The sequence below is a fragment of the Delphinus delphis genome, unplaced genomic scaffold (genome assembly GCF_949987515.2).
Source record: "Delphinus delphis unplaced genomic scaffold, mDelDel1.2 scaffold_326, whole genome shotgun sequence".
Taxonomy (NCBI): domain Eukaryota; kingdom Metazoa; phylum Chordata; class Mammalia; order Artiodactyla; family Delphinidae; genus Delphinus; species Delphinus delphis.
In genome coordinates this window covers 101286-117312 of record NW_027192947.1, presented here as the reverse complement: position 1 = coordinate 117312, position 16027 = coordinate 101286, and the positions used below count along the sequence as shown (strand labels likewise).

The 16027-nt window shown below is 37.0% G+C and overlaps 1 protein-coding gene across 1 annotated transcript in view; it reads left to right on the top strand.

Moving 5' to 3' along the window:
* PM20D2 (peptidase M20 domain containing 2) overlaps positions 1–15640 on the top strand; it is a 28570-nt gene extending 12930 nt beyond the window's left edge. The window contains exons 5-7 of the mRNA XM_060003263.1: positions 4685–4820; positions 5864–5971; positions 6206–15640. Coding sequence (XP_059859246.1) covers positions 4685–4820; positions 5864–5971; positions 6206–6360 — 399 coding nt within the window. The 3' untranslated portion in view covers positions 6361–15640. The remainder of the gene's footprint in view (positions 1–4684; positions 4821–5863; positions 5972–6205) is intronic.
* The last annotated feature ends 387 nt before the right edge of the window (positions 15641–16027 follow it).

The window sequence follows — 16027 nt, the reverse complement described above, 5'->3', positions numbered from 1 at the left end:
TGCTTCCTCTCTCATAGATGAGGTGACCATAATTAGGTGTGTGGGTTTATCTCTGGGCTCTCTATCCTGTTCATTGATCTATATTTCTGTTTGACTTTTGTTATTGAGGTACGTTCCCTCTACACCTCCTTTGTGGAGAGGTTTTTGTTTGTTTGTTTTAATTTATTTATTTATTTTATTCTTGGCTGTGTTGATTCTTCATTACTGCGTGCAGGCTTTCTCCAGTTGCGGTGAGCGGGAGCCACTCTTTGCCATGGTGTGTGGGCTTCTCATTGCAGTGGCTTCTGTCATTGTGGAGCACGGGCTCTAGGCACGCGGGCTCAGTATTTGTGGCACATGGGCTCAGTAGTTGTGGCTCGCAGGCTCTAGAGCACAGACTCAGTAGTTGTGGTGCACGGGCTTAGTTGCTCTGTGGCAGGTGGGATCTTCCCGGACCAGGGCTTGAACCCATGTCCCCTGCATTGGCAGGTGGATTCCTAACCACTGCGCCACCAGGAAAGTCCCTGAGAGTTTTTATCATAAAGGGATGTTGAATTTTGTCAAAAGCTTTTTCTGCATCTACTGAAATGATCATATGATTTTTATTCTTCAATTTATTAATGTGGTGTATCACATTGATTAATTTGTGGATATTGAACCATTCTTGTTGCATCCCTGGGATAAATTGCACTTGATTGTAGTATATAATCCTTTTAATGTACTGTTGAATTCAGTTTGCTGATATTTTGCTGAGGATTTTTGCATCTATGTTATCAGTGATACTGTCCCATAATTTCATTTTTTGTGACATCTTTGTCTTGTTTTGGTGTCAAAGCGATACTGGCTTTATAGAATGAGTTTGGAAGTGTTCCTTCCCTGCAACTTTTTGGAATAGTTTGAGGATAGGTATTGACTCTTTTCTAAATTGTTTGGTAGAATTCACTTGTGAAGTCACATGATCCTGGACTTCTGTTTATTAGAAGTTCTTTTCATTAGTGATTCATTTCATGAATTTCATTACTGGTAATTGGACTGTTCGTATTTTCTGTTTCTTCCTGTTTCAGTCTTGGGAGATGGTACATTTCTAGGAATCTGATTATTTCTTCTAGGTTGTCCACTTTACTGGCATATAATTGTTCATAGTAATCTCTTGGGATCCTTTTGTTTTTCTGTGGTGTCATTTGTAACTTTTCCTTTTTCATTTCTGATTTTAGTGATTTGGGCCCTCTCTTTTTTCCTTGATGAGTCTGGCTAAAGATTTGTCAATTTTATCTTTTCAAAGAACCAGCTCTTAGTTTCTATATTTTCTGTTGTTTTTTAGGCTCTATTTCGTCTATTTCTTCTCTGATCTTTATGATTTCTTTCCTTCTACTAACTTCAGGTTTTGTTTGTTCTTTTCTAGTTCCTTTAGGTGTAAGGTTAGATTGTTTATTTGAGATTTTTCTTGTTTCCTGAGCTAAGCTTGTATTGCTATAAGCTTCTCTCTCCGAACAGATTTTGCTGCATCTCATGGATTTTGCATTGTTGTGTTTCCATTTTCATTTGTCTCCAGGTATTTTTATTTCCTCTTTGACTTATTTAATGACCCATTGGTTGTTTAGGAGCATTGTTTAGCTTCCACACATTTGTGATTTTTGCAGTTTTTTTCTTGTAGTTGATTTCTAGTCTCATATGTGTGGTCAGAAAAGATGCTTCATATGATTTCAGTCTTCTTAAATTTACTGAGACTTGTTATGTGGTCTAGCATGTTACCTGTCCTGGAGAATGTTGTATGTATCCTTGAAAAGAATGTGTATTCTGCTGCTTTTGGATGGAATGTTCTATATATATCTGTTAAGTCCATCTGGCCTGAATGTGTCATCTAAGGCTACTGTTTCCTTATTGGTTTTCTGTTTGGATGATCTATTCCTTGATGTAAGTAGGGTGTTAGTGTGTTACAGTCAGTTTCTCCCTATATGTTAGCTAATATTTGCTTTATGTATTTTGGTGTTCCACATGTTGGGTGCATGTATATTTATAAATATTATATCTTCTTGTTGGATTGACCTCTTGATCATTGTGTAATGTCCTTCTTTGTCTCTTGTTACAGTCTTGTTTTAAAGTCTGTTTAGTCTGAGTATTGCTCAGTATTGCTATCCTGTATTGCCAGTATTGCTATCCTGGCTTTCTTTTCATTTCCATTTGCATGGAAATGCCTTTTTCCATCCCTTCACTTTCAGTCTGTCTGTGTCTTTAGATCTGAAATGAGTCTCTTGTAGGCAGCATATATATGGGTCTTGTTTTTGTATCCATTCAACCTCTCTGTGTCCTTTTTTTTTTTTTTCAGCCACGCCATGTGGCTTGCAGGATCTTAGGTCCCTGACCAGGGATTGACCCTGGGTCCCAGCAGTGAAAGCAATGAGTCCTAACCACTGGACCACCAGGGAATTCCCCATATTTGGATTCTTCTCTCTTTTTTTGTATATGTATCTATTATAGACTTTTGGTTTGTGGTTTCCATGAGGTTTATAAATAGCAATCTATATACATTTGTGGTTATTTTAAGTTACTGATCTCTTAAGTTTGAATGCATTTTAACAACCCTGTGTTTTTATTCCTTCACCTCACCTTTACTGTTTTTGATATCATATTTTACACACCCTTTTCTTCTGTGTATCCCTAAACTCCTTATTATAGTATTATCAGATATAGATGCTGATATAGATGCTGTGTGGCGGATATAGATGCTGTGTGGCGAGAAGTCCTTTTAACGTTTCTCGTAAAACTGATTTTGTGATGCTGAACTCTTAACTTTTGCTTGTCTGTAAAACTTTTGATCTCTCCTTCAAATGAATGAAAGTGTTGTCAGGTAGAGTATTCTTGGTTGTAGGTTTTTCCCTTCCATCACTTTAAGGATTGATATATTGTGCTATTCCCTTCTGGCCTGCAGAGCTTCTGCTGAAAAGTCAGCTGATAACCTTATGGGAACTCCTTTGTACGGAACTTGTTGCTTTCTTCTTTCTGCTTTTTATATTCTCTCTTCATCTTTTAAATTTTTTTAAAATTTATTTATTTTATTTATTTATTTTTGGCTGTGTTGGGTCTTCGTTGCTGTGCACGGGCTTTCTCTAGTTGTAGCGAGCGGGGGCTACTCTTCATTGAAGTGTGCAGGCTTCTCATTGCGGTGGCTTCTCTTGTTGCGGAGCACTGGCTCTAGGCATGTGGTCTTCAGTAGTTGTGGTGCAAAGGCTCAGTAGTTGTGGCTTGCAGGCTCTAGAGCGCAGGCTCAGTAGTTGTGGCGCACGGGCTTAGTTGCTCTGCGGCATGTGGGATCTTCCCAGACCAGGGTTCGAACCCATGTCCTCTGCCTTGGCAGGTGGATTCTTAACCACTGCCACCAGGGAAGCCCCTCTCTCTTTATCTTTAATTTTTGCCGTTTAAGGACAGCATGATCCTCTTTGGGTTGATCCTATTTGGGATTCTCTGTGTTTCCTGGACTAGATGTCTGTTTCCTTTCCCAGGTTAGGGAAGTTTTCAGTTATTATGTCTTCAAATATGTTCTCTGCTCCTTTTTCTCTCTCTTCTCCTTCTGGGACCCTGATAATATGAATGTTAGTACTCTTGATGTTGTCCCAGAGGACTCTTAAACTGTCTTCATTTTTAAAAATTGATTTTTCTTTTTTCTCTTCAGCTTGAGTGATTTTCACTACTCTGTCTTCCAGTTTGCTGGTCCATTCGTCTATATCGTCTAATCTACTATTGATTCCTTCTAGTGTATTTCATATTTCAGTTATTGTATTCTTTAGCTCTGATTCTTTTTTATGTTTTCTAACTCTTTGTTAAAAACTTCTGACTCCTCACTCTGTTCATCCATTCTTCTGAGTTTTTTGAGCATCTTTATGACTGTTACCTTAAACATCTTATCAGATCGATTGCTTATCTCCTCTTCTCCTGTATTTTAAATAGTCTTTTAATAATTTTTTATGTTTTGGCTGACTTGTAGTATCTACTTAGGTTGTCATTGTTTCTAACTTAGATGTTGCTAAAAGTAGAATATTATCTCTGCCATTTTATAATTGGTTTCTGCTAATGCTATTGGGATTATCTTTAGTTTGTGGGAGTATTGCCCATTTTTGATTTAGTCAAATCTAAATCTGTAAATCCTCTTAACTGGGCACATATAAACTGCTTCTGTATTTTCATGCACCGAAATTAATAAATGAGGACCATAGTCAACCCTTCTGCATTGTGAATCTTCTGTCTTGCTCAGGATATGTTATACCTTTCAGACCTGGCAGTGGTGTCAGTGTCAGTTTGTATATTGAAAATTGGTAAATCTTGATTTCTTTCTTTTAGAGGCTATAGCCTATGGCAGTATTTCTTAAGTATGTGATTTTGGGACCACATGCATCAAAATTACTTGGGGGTGCTGGCTAAAATGGAGACTCCTGGCCTCTCCCACACCCTGTTTAGGGACTGAAGTTGATACTCACTGACTAGGTGACCTCATGTGCTTTGGTGCATATATAATGTAAAGGAGAGAGGGTCCTAGGAACTCCCATTATAGAAAAGCATACTTTTTTAAGGTAAAAGATTTGAGTTTATATCCTGAAGGGAGGTGCCTCCTCTTAAGCCTCTTTCTGTTAGAGAACTATTGCTGGTTTGAAAATTAGATAGTGAATTTGAGTTTCTTAATTCAAAATTTGTTTTATAATTTTTTTATTAGGTAGAAATTGAAGGTGGAGCACATGATTATTACAATGTTCTTCCCAATAAGAGCCTGTGGAAAGCTTATATTGAAAATGGAAAAAAGCTGGGAATAGACTTCATTTCAGAAGATGCAATGTTGAATGGCCCTTCAGGTGATTAAGTTCTTTCAAACATATCATATGCTATTTGAGGAAGGGAAGTACCACCCATGGTTAAATGGTTTTGTTTAACAGCTTTCGAGGTTGGGGGAGGTATTGCTCCTGATTTTTAATGAGTTTTTTCACAAACTTAATGGGTAGGGGAAAGACACTGATGCACCCCTCAGTGAATGTAGAACGTCAGGTGAACAGATTTGTTTTTAGAAATAGCCAACATACTCTTTGCTTTATATTCTAAATATTTCTAGTGTTTAAATTTGCTTAGTTCTAATTTTTAAGTAAGCTACTTAAAGGGGAAATAGAATTTTAATTCATCTCCAGTCATCAGTACACAGGTTACTAAGGACTTAGTTATATGGGGGCATTTTCAGTTTCTGAGGAGTAACAAACAGTTATTAGAATTTAAATAATCATAAGCATATCAGGTTATTTTAGGTTTTTTTCCTTTTAAGAGCATTATTACATTTGCATGTTAGAAAAGCCTCTCTTAAAATATAATAATAAACGTTGATGAAATAGACTCAGAGGGGCTTGGAGATAAAAACAGGGTGTTGATGTCATTCAGTGAGATAAAGAGTTCAAGAGAAAGAGCAGGCTGGAGTATGGTGGGTTGGTATTAATTATTAGTTTGTTAAATTTGAGGTGTTCACAGGACTTCTAAGGAAAGCTGTCCAGTAGCCTGTTCCAAAAGTTGTTTGGGTGGAGACTTGAGGGGTTATCAATACACGAGAGGTGATTGAAAACATAGGTTTCAATGTGGATGAGGTTGCCCAAGTACACAGGAGGAGGAGTAGCCCAGAGATGAAACCCTAGGGATCACCAGTACTCAGGTGACAGGTGAAGGAAAGTGACTAGAGAGGGAGACAGAGGAAGCCAGACAGTCAGGAGAGTGGAGTCATGGAAACCAAAAGAGTAGAGAGTTTCTAGAAAGGAAGGAGCAGTAAATCACGTCAGGTGCTATAGAGATTAAGATAAGTGTGCTTTAGCGTCCATTGGACTAGCAATTAGAAATTCATGGTTTGTCTTACCTTTCCAAGGATCTACTGATTTTGGAAATGTTACTTTTGTGGTTCCTGGGATTCATCCATATTTTTACATTGGCTCTAATGCCTTGAATCATACAGAACAATATACTGAAGCTGCAGGTAAGTGTTATTACAAGTGAATGTTTTGGCATATACTCTTTTCGTAGTAGTAGTTGCCTCTCTAACTGTTTAGGTTAGCCTGTTATTACTTCTTTACCTAACAACACCTCAGGAAATACTATATTGTGGTGGGCAGTTGGAGAGGCAATTTAGATATTGAAAGCTAACCAGAAAACTAATAAAGTAATTGTAATACGTATGAGGTTATCTTTATTCATTTTATCTACCTTTTAGGATCACAAGAAGCTCAGTTCTACACTTTGAGAACGGCCAAAGCTCTGGCAATGACTGCATTGGATGTTATTTTTAAACCAGAGCTGCTAGAAAGAATCAGAGAGGATTTTAAATTGAAACTTCAAGAAGAAGAGTTTTTAAATACAGTAGAATAAAAGGAAGATTTAGGAGCCACTCACGGATCATGAAGAAGTGATGATTTTCTTCTTTAATCTTTTTTAATGAGGGAGGAGGGCATGGCTTGTTTTTCAGTCTTAAGGGAGTCATATTCCCCTTACCTGAAAAGTGAGGACACGATGTGGAGAAAACACATTACCTCATATCTAGAGTGAAAATTTCACAAATCTGTATATGATGGAATTGTGACATTTCAGGGCTGGTATGTAATGGCATTTCATAAAGAACCTGGATGACACATGGTTTATCAGTGATAACATTTTATCAATCCATATGTTGTGTGAGTGTATTTTGAAAGATCCAAGAGATTTCAAGCCTTATATCCAGAATTGCCACATGAAAGATTTTTTTTGATATAGGGTGGTAACATTGTTCTATAAAGTTGCTTTAAAATTCAAGTTCTAAATTTAGGGAAGGTTCATTTGGAATATCTGACTATATCTGTTTTGGTTTAGAGAATTTCTTCATTGACAATAAAAGTATGCTTTTTATCAGAAATGCTGTGGGGAAACAACTAGAAACTCAGGTACAAAGAATAAGCTTTTGTTTTACCAGTTGAAGGAAAATGAAAATGTTCTTTTTTATATATACTTTACTCTGAGAGGTGGCATTAAAGTGCTATTCCTCATTCCATATTTCAGTAATAGAAAAAATGGTAAATGGATAGGATTAGACTCTTCCTGTAAGGTGTTTGCTTGGTAGCCCCATGTGTTCCAGAGGAATTTAATTAGAGGAGTGATGTCTGCTTATCTTGAATGTTAATGCCATATAACTGATCCCCTCCACCTAGCAGGCCTATTCAGGTTTCTTCTCAGAAGCTAGCCTGTCCAGCTTGAGTAAACTCAGCAGTTTATTAAATTTAGGGGACAGAATTCTAAGCCTCCTTAAGCCCCATGCTAGTTCAATATAAACTAAAAAGTATTGTAAGTTTTTCCTGATGTGACTTTCTTGAACACGATAAGAGAATGTGAAACAAGTATCCGGTAAAACGAATATTTTACGCTGTGAATATAGTAAAGGTCCAGTAGACTTTATTTTAAAGGGAGTCCTCAAGTTTGAGTGTAAGCATTCCAGAAATGGAAGGGGAAGGAGGGAAAAGTGAGCATTTGGCCTCTGCTGTAAGCAAGTCACTTGGGTGCTCTGTGCCTTCAGCTCCTCATTTGGAAAGTTAGATTAGATCCCTCATCCTTACAGTCCTTTAAACCTCTAATTCCTATTCTACCTGAAATTATTTAAAGTTGAAACAAGGAGAAGGGAATTTGGGTGGAGAGTTAGTAGTTGAGAATTGCTTTTCTTCTGTATCAGAGGTCTGCAGACTGCGGCCTGATTTGGCAAGCAGCCTGATTCTGTATGGCTAGCATGCTGGAAATGGCCTGTACATTTTTAAAGGGTTGTAGAACAAAATAAAGCGTCAGAGACCAGATCGTGTGACCTGCGAAACCTAAAATATTTACAATCTGGCCCTTTGTAAGATAAAGTTTGCCAGCCCATCCTATGTAACAGTAAAATAAAAACTGTTTCTCTTTGACTACATCTTATAATCAGATCTCCTAGAAGAAAACTTGAAGCCTCTGAATTGAAAACATTAAGAAAGGGATTTAGACAGCAGTGCTCTGTGTTGACCATTATAATGCATCAGTGGTTTCTCCTCATTGAGGGTTCTGGCTCTTTCAAAGTTCGCTTTTTTTTAGCATTTACTTTGTTCTGGGATACAGCTACCCTGCTGCCTTAAGGCTGTCCTCTATGCAAGCTGCTCTTCTAACCCTTCACATCAGCTTTTAGAACATGATCCTCCATGACACTCTGATTATTTATAACCTCAAACAGGCATGGTTGGTATGTATTTTACAAACAGAAGAGGGATCAACAAAGGCTTCACGCTGAGAATAGGATATGTCCAAGACCTCTGGTTTATAAAAACAGAATTAGTTTCCTAATTATCAATTTAATACATTTCTCAACTACAAGCTTCAAATTCCTTATATAAATCCTGCACTCTAAGGAATGTGGTTTTATTTTCTAAAGCCTCCCTAAAATTCTAGAACAGTGATTGTTAACTGGTGTCCTGACACACTGATATTCTCCTGTCTCTTGTGAACTGTCACAAGTTTATTGTTACTCATACAAAGTATTTGTGATGAATTTACTTTTTAAAAACGAATTAGAGAAAATGTCAGGTTAGCATTTTGTTGTTGCCGATTCACTTGTGTTCTGATAAGCATCCTGCATGAGAGAGCAAGGTGTCGAGTTGCTGCTGATGTGCAGGGGAGAGGTACAGTCTGTACCAGTGCTATCTGCCACAGCCCAGTCAGAGGAGGTAATGTTGACAATACTGCTAAGATTTCTGTCCCTTCGGAGTTTCTGTAAGATTTTTTTTTTCCTTTCAACATTTAAAAAACTTGGTCAAAATATGGGATTACCCATTGAAATATGTCCTGGATTTATCATGTCAGAAAAGAGGTTGAAATGCTCCAGAGTCTATCTAGAAGTATATATTTTTTTCCCCAGATCTCACCTTGACATTTTACATTATTTTACTTTAAGTTATTTAATATAATTCAGACTTTTTAAATCCCTTTTTATATATCAGTGAAATAACTGAGCCATATTACACTGAAAAGTGTAAATAAATAACATAAATAAATGCTGAGTCAAAAAATCCGTCCAGAGGAACAATTGTAGCTAATCTTCACTCTGCCATTTGAATTTGGGAGACTACTTCATTTGTAATGGTAGTTTTTCCTTTTGGAACTAAGTTCTTTCTTTATCCTCATACTTCAATGGCATGTTTGGAATGTGCTAAATTTTCATAAACATTAATACTTAGCTTAAATTATCATTATTGATTTGTCCTCATACTTTGGATTAAGTCTCCAAAGATTTTGGAAGATAAATGGGGAAGCACTCGATTACAGGAGAACAGTGTCACTTCTAGATAAAAAGGGTTATATATAGCTCTTTGACACATGAATAGGACTTTTTCAAAATTTTGTGTCTTGATTTTGAGGAAGGGGGCAACTAAGTTTTTCTCCCAGAATTAATTTGAAGGATGACACTTTACTGTCACTTGGATTCGGTGATTGTGTGTTATTCCTCCACTAGATTGTATGTTCTTTGAAGCCATTGTCTTCTCAATATGCTTAATTTCCTTCAAGTACACTAAAACCTGACTCATCTGGAAAAAAACAGGCCAAGCTGAGTTCATGTAAAGTTTAAAATAATATAATTTTTTAAATATGGAATTAGTTTCTGACCTCAACTAGAGATATAGGTGGACCTGCTTGAGGTATCTTTGTTTTTATGGAAAATGCTTTTATTACATGCCTTTTTTTTTTTTTTTTTTTTTTTAACTTTCACTGTTCACAGGCCGAACGAAAGGCCTTTTCCTCAAATAGCAACTTTTGGCTATCTTTGTTAAATTAATAGACTTTAAAGGTATAATTCAAATTAATGGTTTAAATTTAATTACAGATTGAAAATGTTTTCTCTTTTGTGACTTAATTTTAAAAGCAGGCCTGACTTAATATGGGACCTGTATAAAACAATTATACTGAACAATTATATTAGACTGAGTATAGCTAATATTTAGCTTGCCTCTTAAAATTATCAGACTGCTATTCAGTTTTAAAAACTACCCGTAGTTTATGAACTACTCAGGAAGATTTTCCCTTTTAATTGCTTCTTCGTGTAGTACTCATAAGGGCTGGGGCATTTAGGATAAACTAGAACATTTTCATGTGTTTTATGAATACTTGTATAAACTGAAAGTGTTTTGATTTCCCACAATCCTCCGAAGGACTGTTTATTTGTTGATGGGTTGTGTTGATATTTTTGCTGTTACAATTTCAGCAATGGAGTTCAGTGAACGTTTGTCGAGGAGAGCCTACTTCTAAGCACTGGGGGGAAGACAAAGAGTAAGATATGGTCCATGCCCCAAAAAAACTTGTGGTTGGTGGTAAGTTCTCATAAGATTTGCTTCATCTGAGCACACTGGGATTGAGGGAACATCTGAAGGCTGCTGTCTTGGAAATTTTTGAGGAAGTGTTTCTGAAACACTTAAAAATACCTGAGTCATGTCAGTCTGTTTGAATAAAAGAAATCGATATGAAAAGTCTTTTCTTGAAAGATGATTGTCTTATTTTATAGTATATTCTTTTTCAAAAAACATTTCCGATAGCTGTGTTTTATACATTTCTTTTTATCTGAAGCATCTCTAGTCTTCTGGAAAATGTCCTACATAGTGCTAGCCTTCAAACTATCAAAGTAAATTTTCATTGTAAAATAAATTAATTGTCTTTGTGCCAGCTAGCAACTCTTTATAAGTCTGTAAGGTATGAAAAATTACATCTTTATTTTTTTTACATACTTCAAGCATTTTACAAACCAATTAAATAGTTGAGGATAGTGCATTTTGACATGTATAAAATAATTTTTTCAAGTAAGCAATCAGTCTCTACTACCATCAGATCATAGTCATTTTTAAAATATTTTAATACATACATATTAAAGTATGTATGAAAAAATCTAAAATGTTAATAAATATGTTTATCAAATAGCAATGGTCTTGGGGTTTTTTCCAACATAATTAAGGAGTTTTAAAAATATATGAAGATAAAGCACAGTTACCCAAATACAATGTGATATATTATATTCTCTTATGCATCAGTATTACAGATGTTGATTTGCTTTTAAACTTTAAATGTCGTATTATTTATATGAGAATTTTAAAAGAACAATTAAGTTCTTTTGTGTAAAAATAAATGTTTTACTAGTCTCGGATGCTGAAAAATGCCAATGCAAGTTTTACATGGTAAGAGGTAGGTACATAATTACAGTATTGAATTTTCTTTAAAAATTATTTTTCAACTTCAATACAAAGTAATTTCATGTAATAACTCAAATGCAGTAGAGCAGGTTTTTAGATTCTTAACAATGGCTAAAGAATAAGTGCCTCACGTAAGAAAAATTACAGGTGTCTGTGTTTTTTGGTTGAAACTTGCTTTCAAAATAGAGTTCAAGTCTGTTCTTTTTTTCCAGTGATTAAAATGGAAGATTAGCTTTGGTTGGTTTAGTGGATAAAAGCGTCCAATCACCTTAAAATATAAACCTCAGAAATACAAAAGAATATCAGGTCAAGGTCTTAAATAGACAAGAATCTCATTTAGGTCAAAGACTAAGTAGACATTGCCCCACTGGGTAAACAATAAATTGCATTTGAGAGAGTTTGAACTTTTATCTATTTGTTGTGTCACTAATGCCTGACCATATTTTGTTTGGCTCAAGACAATGGAAAGCAGTTCAAAAACTTCATGTTTTCCCACTTGAGCTTAATTTATTCAAAGAATACCAAACCTTCTAGGTCCAAGCATTGTTGCTGCCTGTAAATGATACGGATTCAGGATTCACAACCACTTCATGCCTTGTCATCTGATCTGAGTCATTCCCTGTAGGAGGATCATGTGTTGTGTATGAGGACCTTAAAGAGTTTGATGTGAACCTAAGTACCCCTTGATTGTGAGTAAAGAGTTCAAGTTTGCTTATAGCTTGATAGAGGGGTAGGATGCCACCTTTGAAGAAGTAGACTTAGATGCAGTTGAAGCCTAAAGTTTTAAACTATTGTCCAAGCCCCATTAATCGCTGAAAGTGGTAATGGGTACTAAGTTATCGTTCAGCCTAATGTTTCTTTAGAGATGGAGCGGTTACCCATAGCAACTGTTTGGTATACCTCCCATTGTCTTTATTTTTATTTTTTTATAAATTTATTTATTTATTTTGGCTGCGTTGGGTCTTTGTTGCTGCGCATAGGCTTTCTCTGGTTGTGGCGAGTGGGGGCTACTCTTCGTTGTGGTGCACCGGCTTCTCGTTGCGGTGGCTTCTCTTGTTGTGGAGCATGGGCTCTAGGCGCACGGGCTTCAGTAGTTGCAGCATGTGGGCTCAGTAGTTGGGGCTCACGGGCTCTAGAGTGCAGGCTCAGTAGTTGTGGCACACGGGCTTAGTTGCTCCACGGCATGTGGGATCCTCCCGGACCGGGGCTTGAACCTGTGTACCCTGTGTTGGCAGGCGGATTCTTAACCACTGCGCCACCAGGGAAGTCCTCCCATTGTCTTTAGAAAGCTTTTAGCTTCTGCCCATTTATCCCAAGTCACAAAACCCACTTAGGTGGGTTGTGTGTTTCTTAAGAGAAGCTTCCTTGTAAAACAATATGTATATAAGAAGAGTTTGTGATAGAAAATCCCAGCCAGAAAGAGATTGCAACCATGGTTATTTTGGATTTTTATCTCTCCAATAGATAAAGTAGGTGTCTCCAATCAGATTTTAGCCCGTGTTCTCCAGCTTCTGATGTTGCTATTACCCCACCCACTCTCTGCCACTTTTTAAGTTCTGGCCTAAATATTTATTCCGTTGATCCAAGGTTGGACAAAAGTGAATTTAGAAAATCAAGGGGAAGAAGCTACAAAGGCTTAGAAATTAACGCACAAAGCACAAATTTCTTATTCTAAGATGATAACAGATAATTTGACTAATAAAACTTGTTTTCTGTCCTCACTCCAATATGTCATAACCACATTTATTACCTATTAATATATGGCCTGATCTATCCATTCCCACTGCCAAAGAAATATATTTTCTGCATATTCAGAAGCATGTTCTTCATGTTGAACCAGTTGTTGATGTTTTGGTTATTTGGAGGGTTTGTTTATTTGTTTTTAACAGTGTGAAGGATCCTTATTCTGGCCTCATTTGCAGACAGCCATCATTGAGCTCAGGGTAGTTTGAGTAGAAAAAAATCTAATTCCAGCTCTGGTTACTAATTCCTTTCACATCTCCTGAAGGGCCAGCTCACCCTCTTTCAGCTCTCTAGAAGGCCTGTACAAACTGAAATGGAATTCTGATAAGGGTGGAGAGACTCTTGAATTAGCTCTCCTGGAAATTTAGAGTTGAAGTGCGGCCATTTAGATGATGATGAGCCCTGGAATTTTAAGGTCAACAAATCTGGAGCCTGAATGTCATGTGTGGGCAGAGGACATTCTTCATAGCAAATAAAGCAATCAACCAGAAAAATGTAAAGGTAACTGCCGAGAAAGAGAAGCTGTCTGAAATCTTTGCAGTTCTCATCAGGCACAGCTCTGCCTCTCTCTATTTACTTCATGTCTGTGCAATTCCTGTGTTCTTCTTCTTAAGCTAGTTTGAGTGGGTTACTATTCCACAGAATCAGATACCACTAAGGTATAGTGTAATACCTTTTGCGAATTTTAAAGTCTTAAAAAGCTAAGGACCTGAAACTATACTACACACAGTTTGTTCAGCGTAACAGAGTATTGGTCTCAAATCAGCATCCATTCTATACATTCGTTGTTAATATGAGGAAGTAGTCTAGAGTGTGACAAGAATATATGCTTAAGAATATTCATCACATTATTTTTTATCCCGTGTTAAAGAAAAGATTGCCTTGTACATCCATAGTATGGCGTGATTTTATTGGCTGCAAAATACAGGGAGTTTTTAGTAGGAAAAATGGTCATACTATGTCATGGAAAAGAACCTATATCAATTTGTATCTAAAATATGATGGCAACTATATAAACCTATATAGAAAAAAAGATGAGAAGTAATACTTGCCCATGGCTGATAGGATTATGAATGGGTTTTTTCCTGCTTTTTATAACTTGAACTTTACAAATTACCCCTGCTCCACCAAAATAAAGGTGGAAAAGAAAGGAAATACACCTCCCAAATCTGTACTTAAATTTCTGGTAACTCAGATTCATACTCCCTTAGAATTAAAAAAAATTTTTAACTCAATTGAGCTTTGTGGTAGAGGAATATTTTTAAAATATTCCTGGAAAAACATTTCTTCCTATTTTGTAGAGGCATTTGTGTTTCTTTAATGTGGGTTTGGTGCTTGAGGGCTGTAGACTTTAGGAGGGTTCTTTACCAACCTGAATGAGATCAACAAAGCAGCTACAGCTCGGAACACAGTGCTTATCACATACAGTAAGCCCGCAATATTGAGTTGATTAATGTATAAATGCAGCTCTCATATCACTTTTTGTGAATGATACTCAAAGGCATATGGTTAGGCGAACGCTAGTTCAGTGCTTTGCTCACTTGAATGCACATAAGACTCACCTAGGGAACTTGTTAAAATAAAAGTTCTAACTGGGTGTGGGGTGGAGCTTGAGATTCTGCTTTCCTAACGTGTTCCTAGGTAATGCCAGCACTGTTCTGGGAATTGCATTTGTCCCAGTTAAAAAGAGGTGCAGTGATTACCCCAAAATGGAACTCCAACTTGAGGAATTCCATGGTAATTAAATCTTGTTATGGAACAGTATTACAAAATGGGAAAATAGTTGTAATACTGTAGCTTAAATCCTTGGATTTTAGCTCCCAGATATATTGGAGTACAGTCATGCCGTATTTCATAACTAAATACCATTGTGCAAAGATTGTTAACTATTTGTAACGGCAAAGCCAGTAACTATGTTAACTAAGTTCATATTAAGTTGTAGTCATGGTATATTTGGGAAAAGCCAGAACATTAAAATTGATTTTTAAATAAGGATAGTTATATTCAGATGCACAACATGAGAAAACGGTGCCAATTTGGGGTGAAGACTGAGAAATTTTCAGATTATCATTTTCAGATAATTTTTTAAGTTATCATTTTTTCATACTTGAATTATTTTTCTGGGTGTATCATTAAGTTGGGCAATACTAAAGTTGGTTGCTTTCCAATAGCTCTAAGAGAAAGAAACCTACTGGAAAATTACAAGTGGAATCCTGTTAAAACATGCCTGAGTGAGATTTAAAACTTGGCCTTTGCTCAAAGGAAATCTTGCTGTAGTAGCCAGGAAATTTTCCTAAAGCAACTTCCGTGACTCTTTATTTAATCCTTATCAAACAATTACGTTGACCTCTGCAAAAATTTCTTTTTCCTTGGAATCCATCATTTTTAGGGACAACGTTCTGGAATTACATTTATCTAGGTTCTACATTGCAACAACAACAAAAAATTCACATTTTATTTGTTGCCAACACCAGTTTTCTTGCTCCAATGGCTTTTCCCCAGCCACCGGGGAATCACAATGTTTATAAATTGGAGAATCAAAATTCAGATAAGTAAGGAGGGTTCAGTCTACAAAATGCCAAAGCTACTGTTCAATTGATCAGACTAGTCAAACTGTCAGACATTGTATAGACCCAAAAGGCATTGAATTTTATCTCACAGTCACTAGGGTTGTGTTTAACCCTCACTTGGAGACTTCCCTGGTGGCGCAGTGGTTAAGAATCCGCCTGCCAATGCAGGGGACACGGGTTCAAGCCCTGGTCCGGGAAGATCCCACATGCCGTGGAGCAACTAAGCCCATGCACCACAACTACTGAGCCTGCACTCTAGAGCCTGTGTGCTGCAACTGCTGAGCCCATGCATCGCAACTACTGAAACCCACGCACCCTGGGGCCTGCATGCTGCAACTACTGAGCCCACTTGCTGCAGCTGCTGAAGCCCGTGCTCTGCCACAAGAGAAGCCACCATAATGAGAAGCCCACGCACCGCAATGAAGAGTTAGCCCCTGCTCACCGCAACTAGAGAAAGCCCTTGTGCAGCAGCAAAGACCCAGTGCAACCAAAAATAAATGAGTAAGT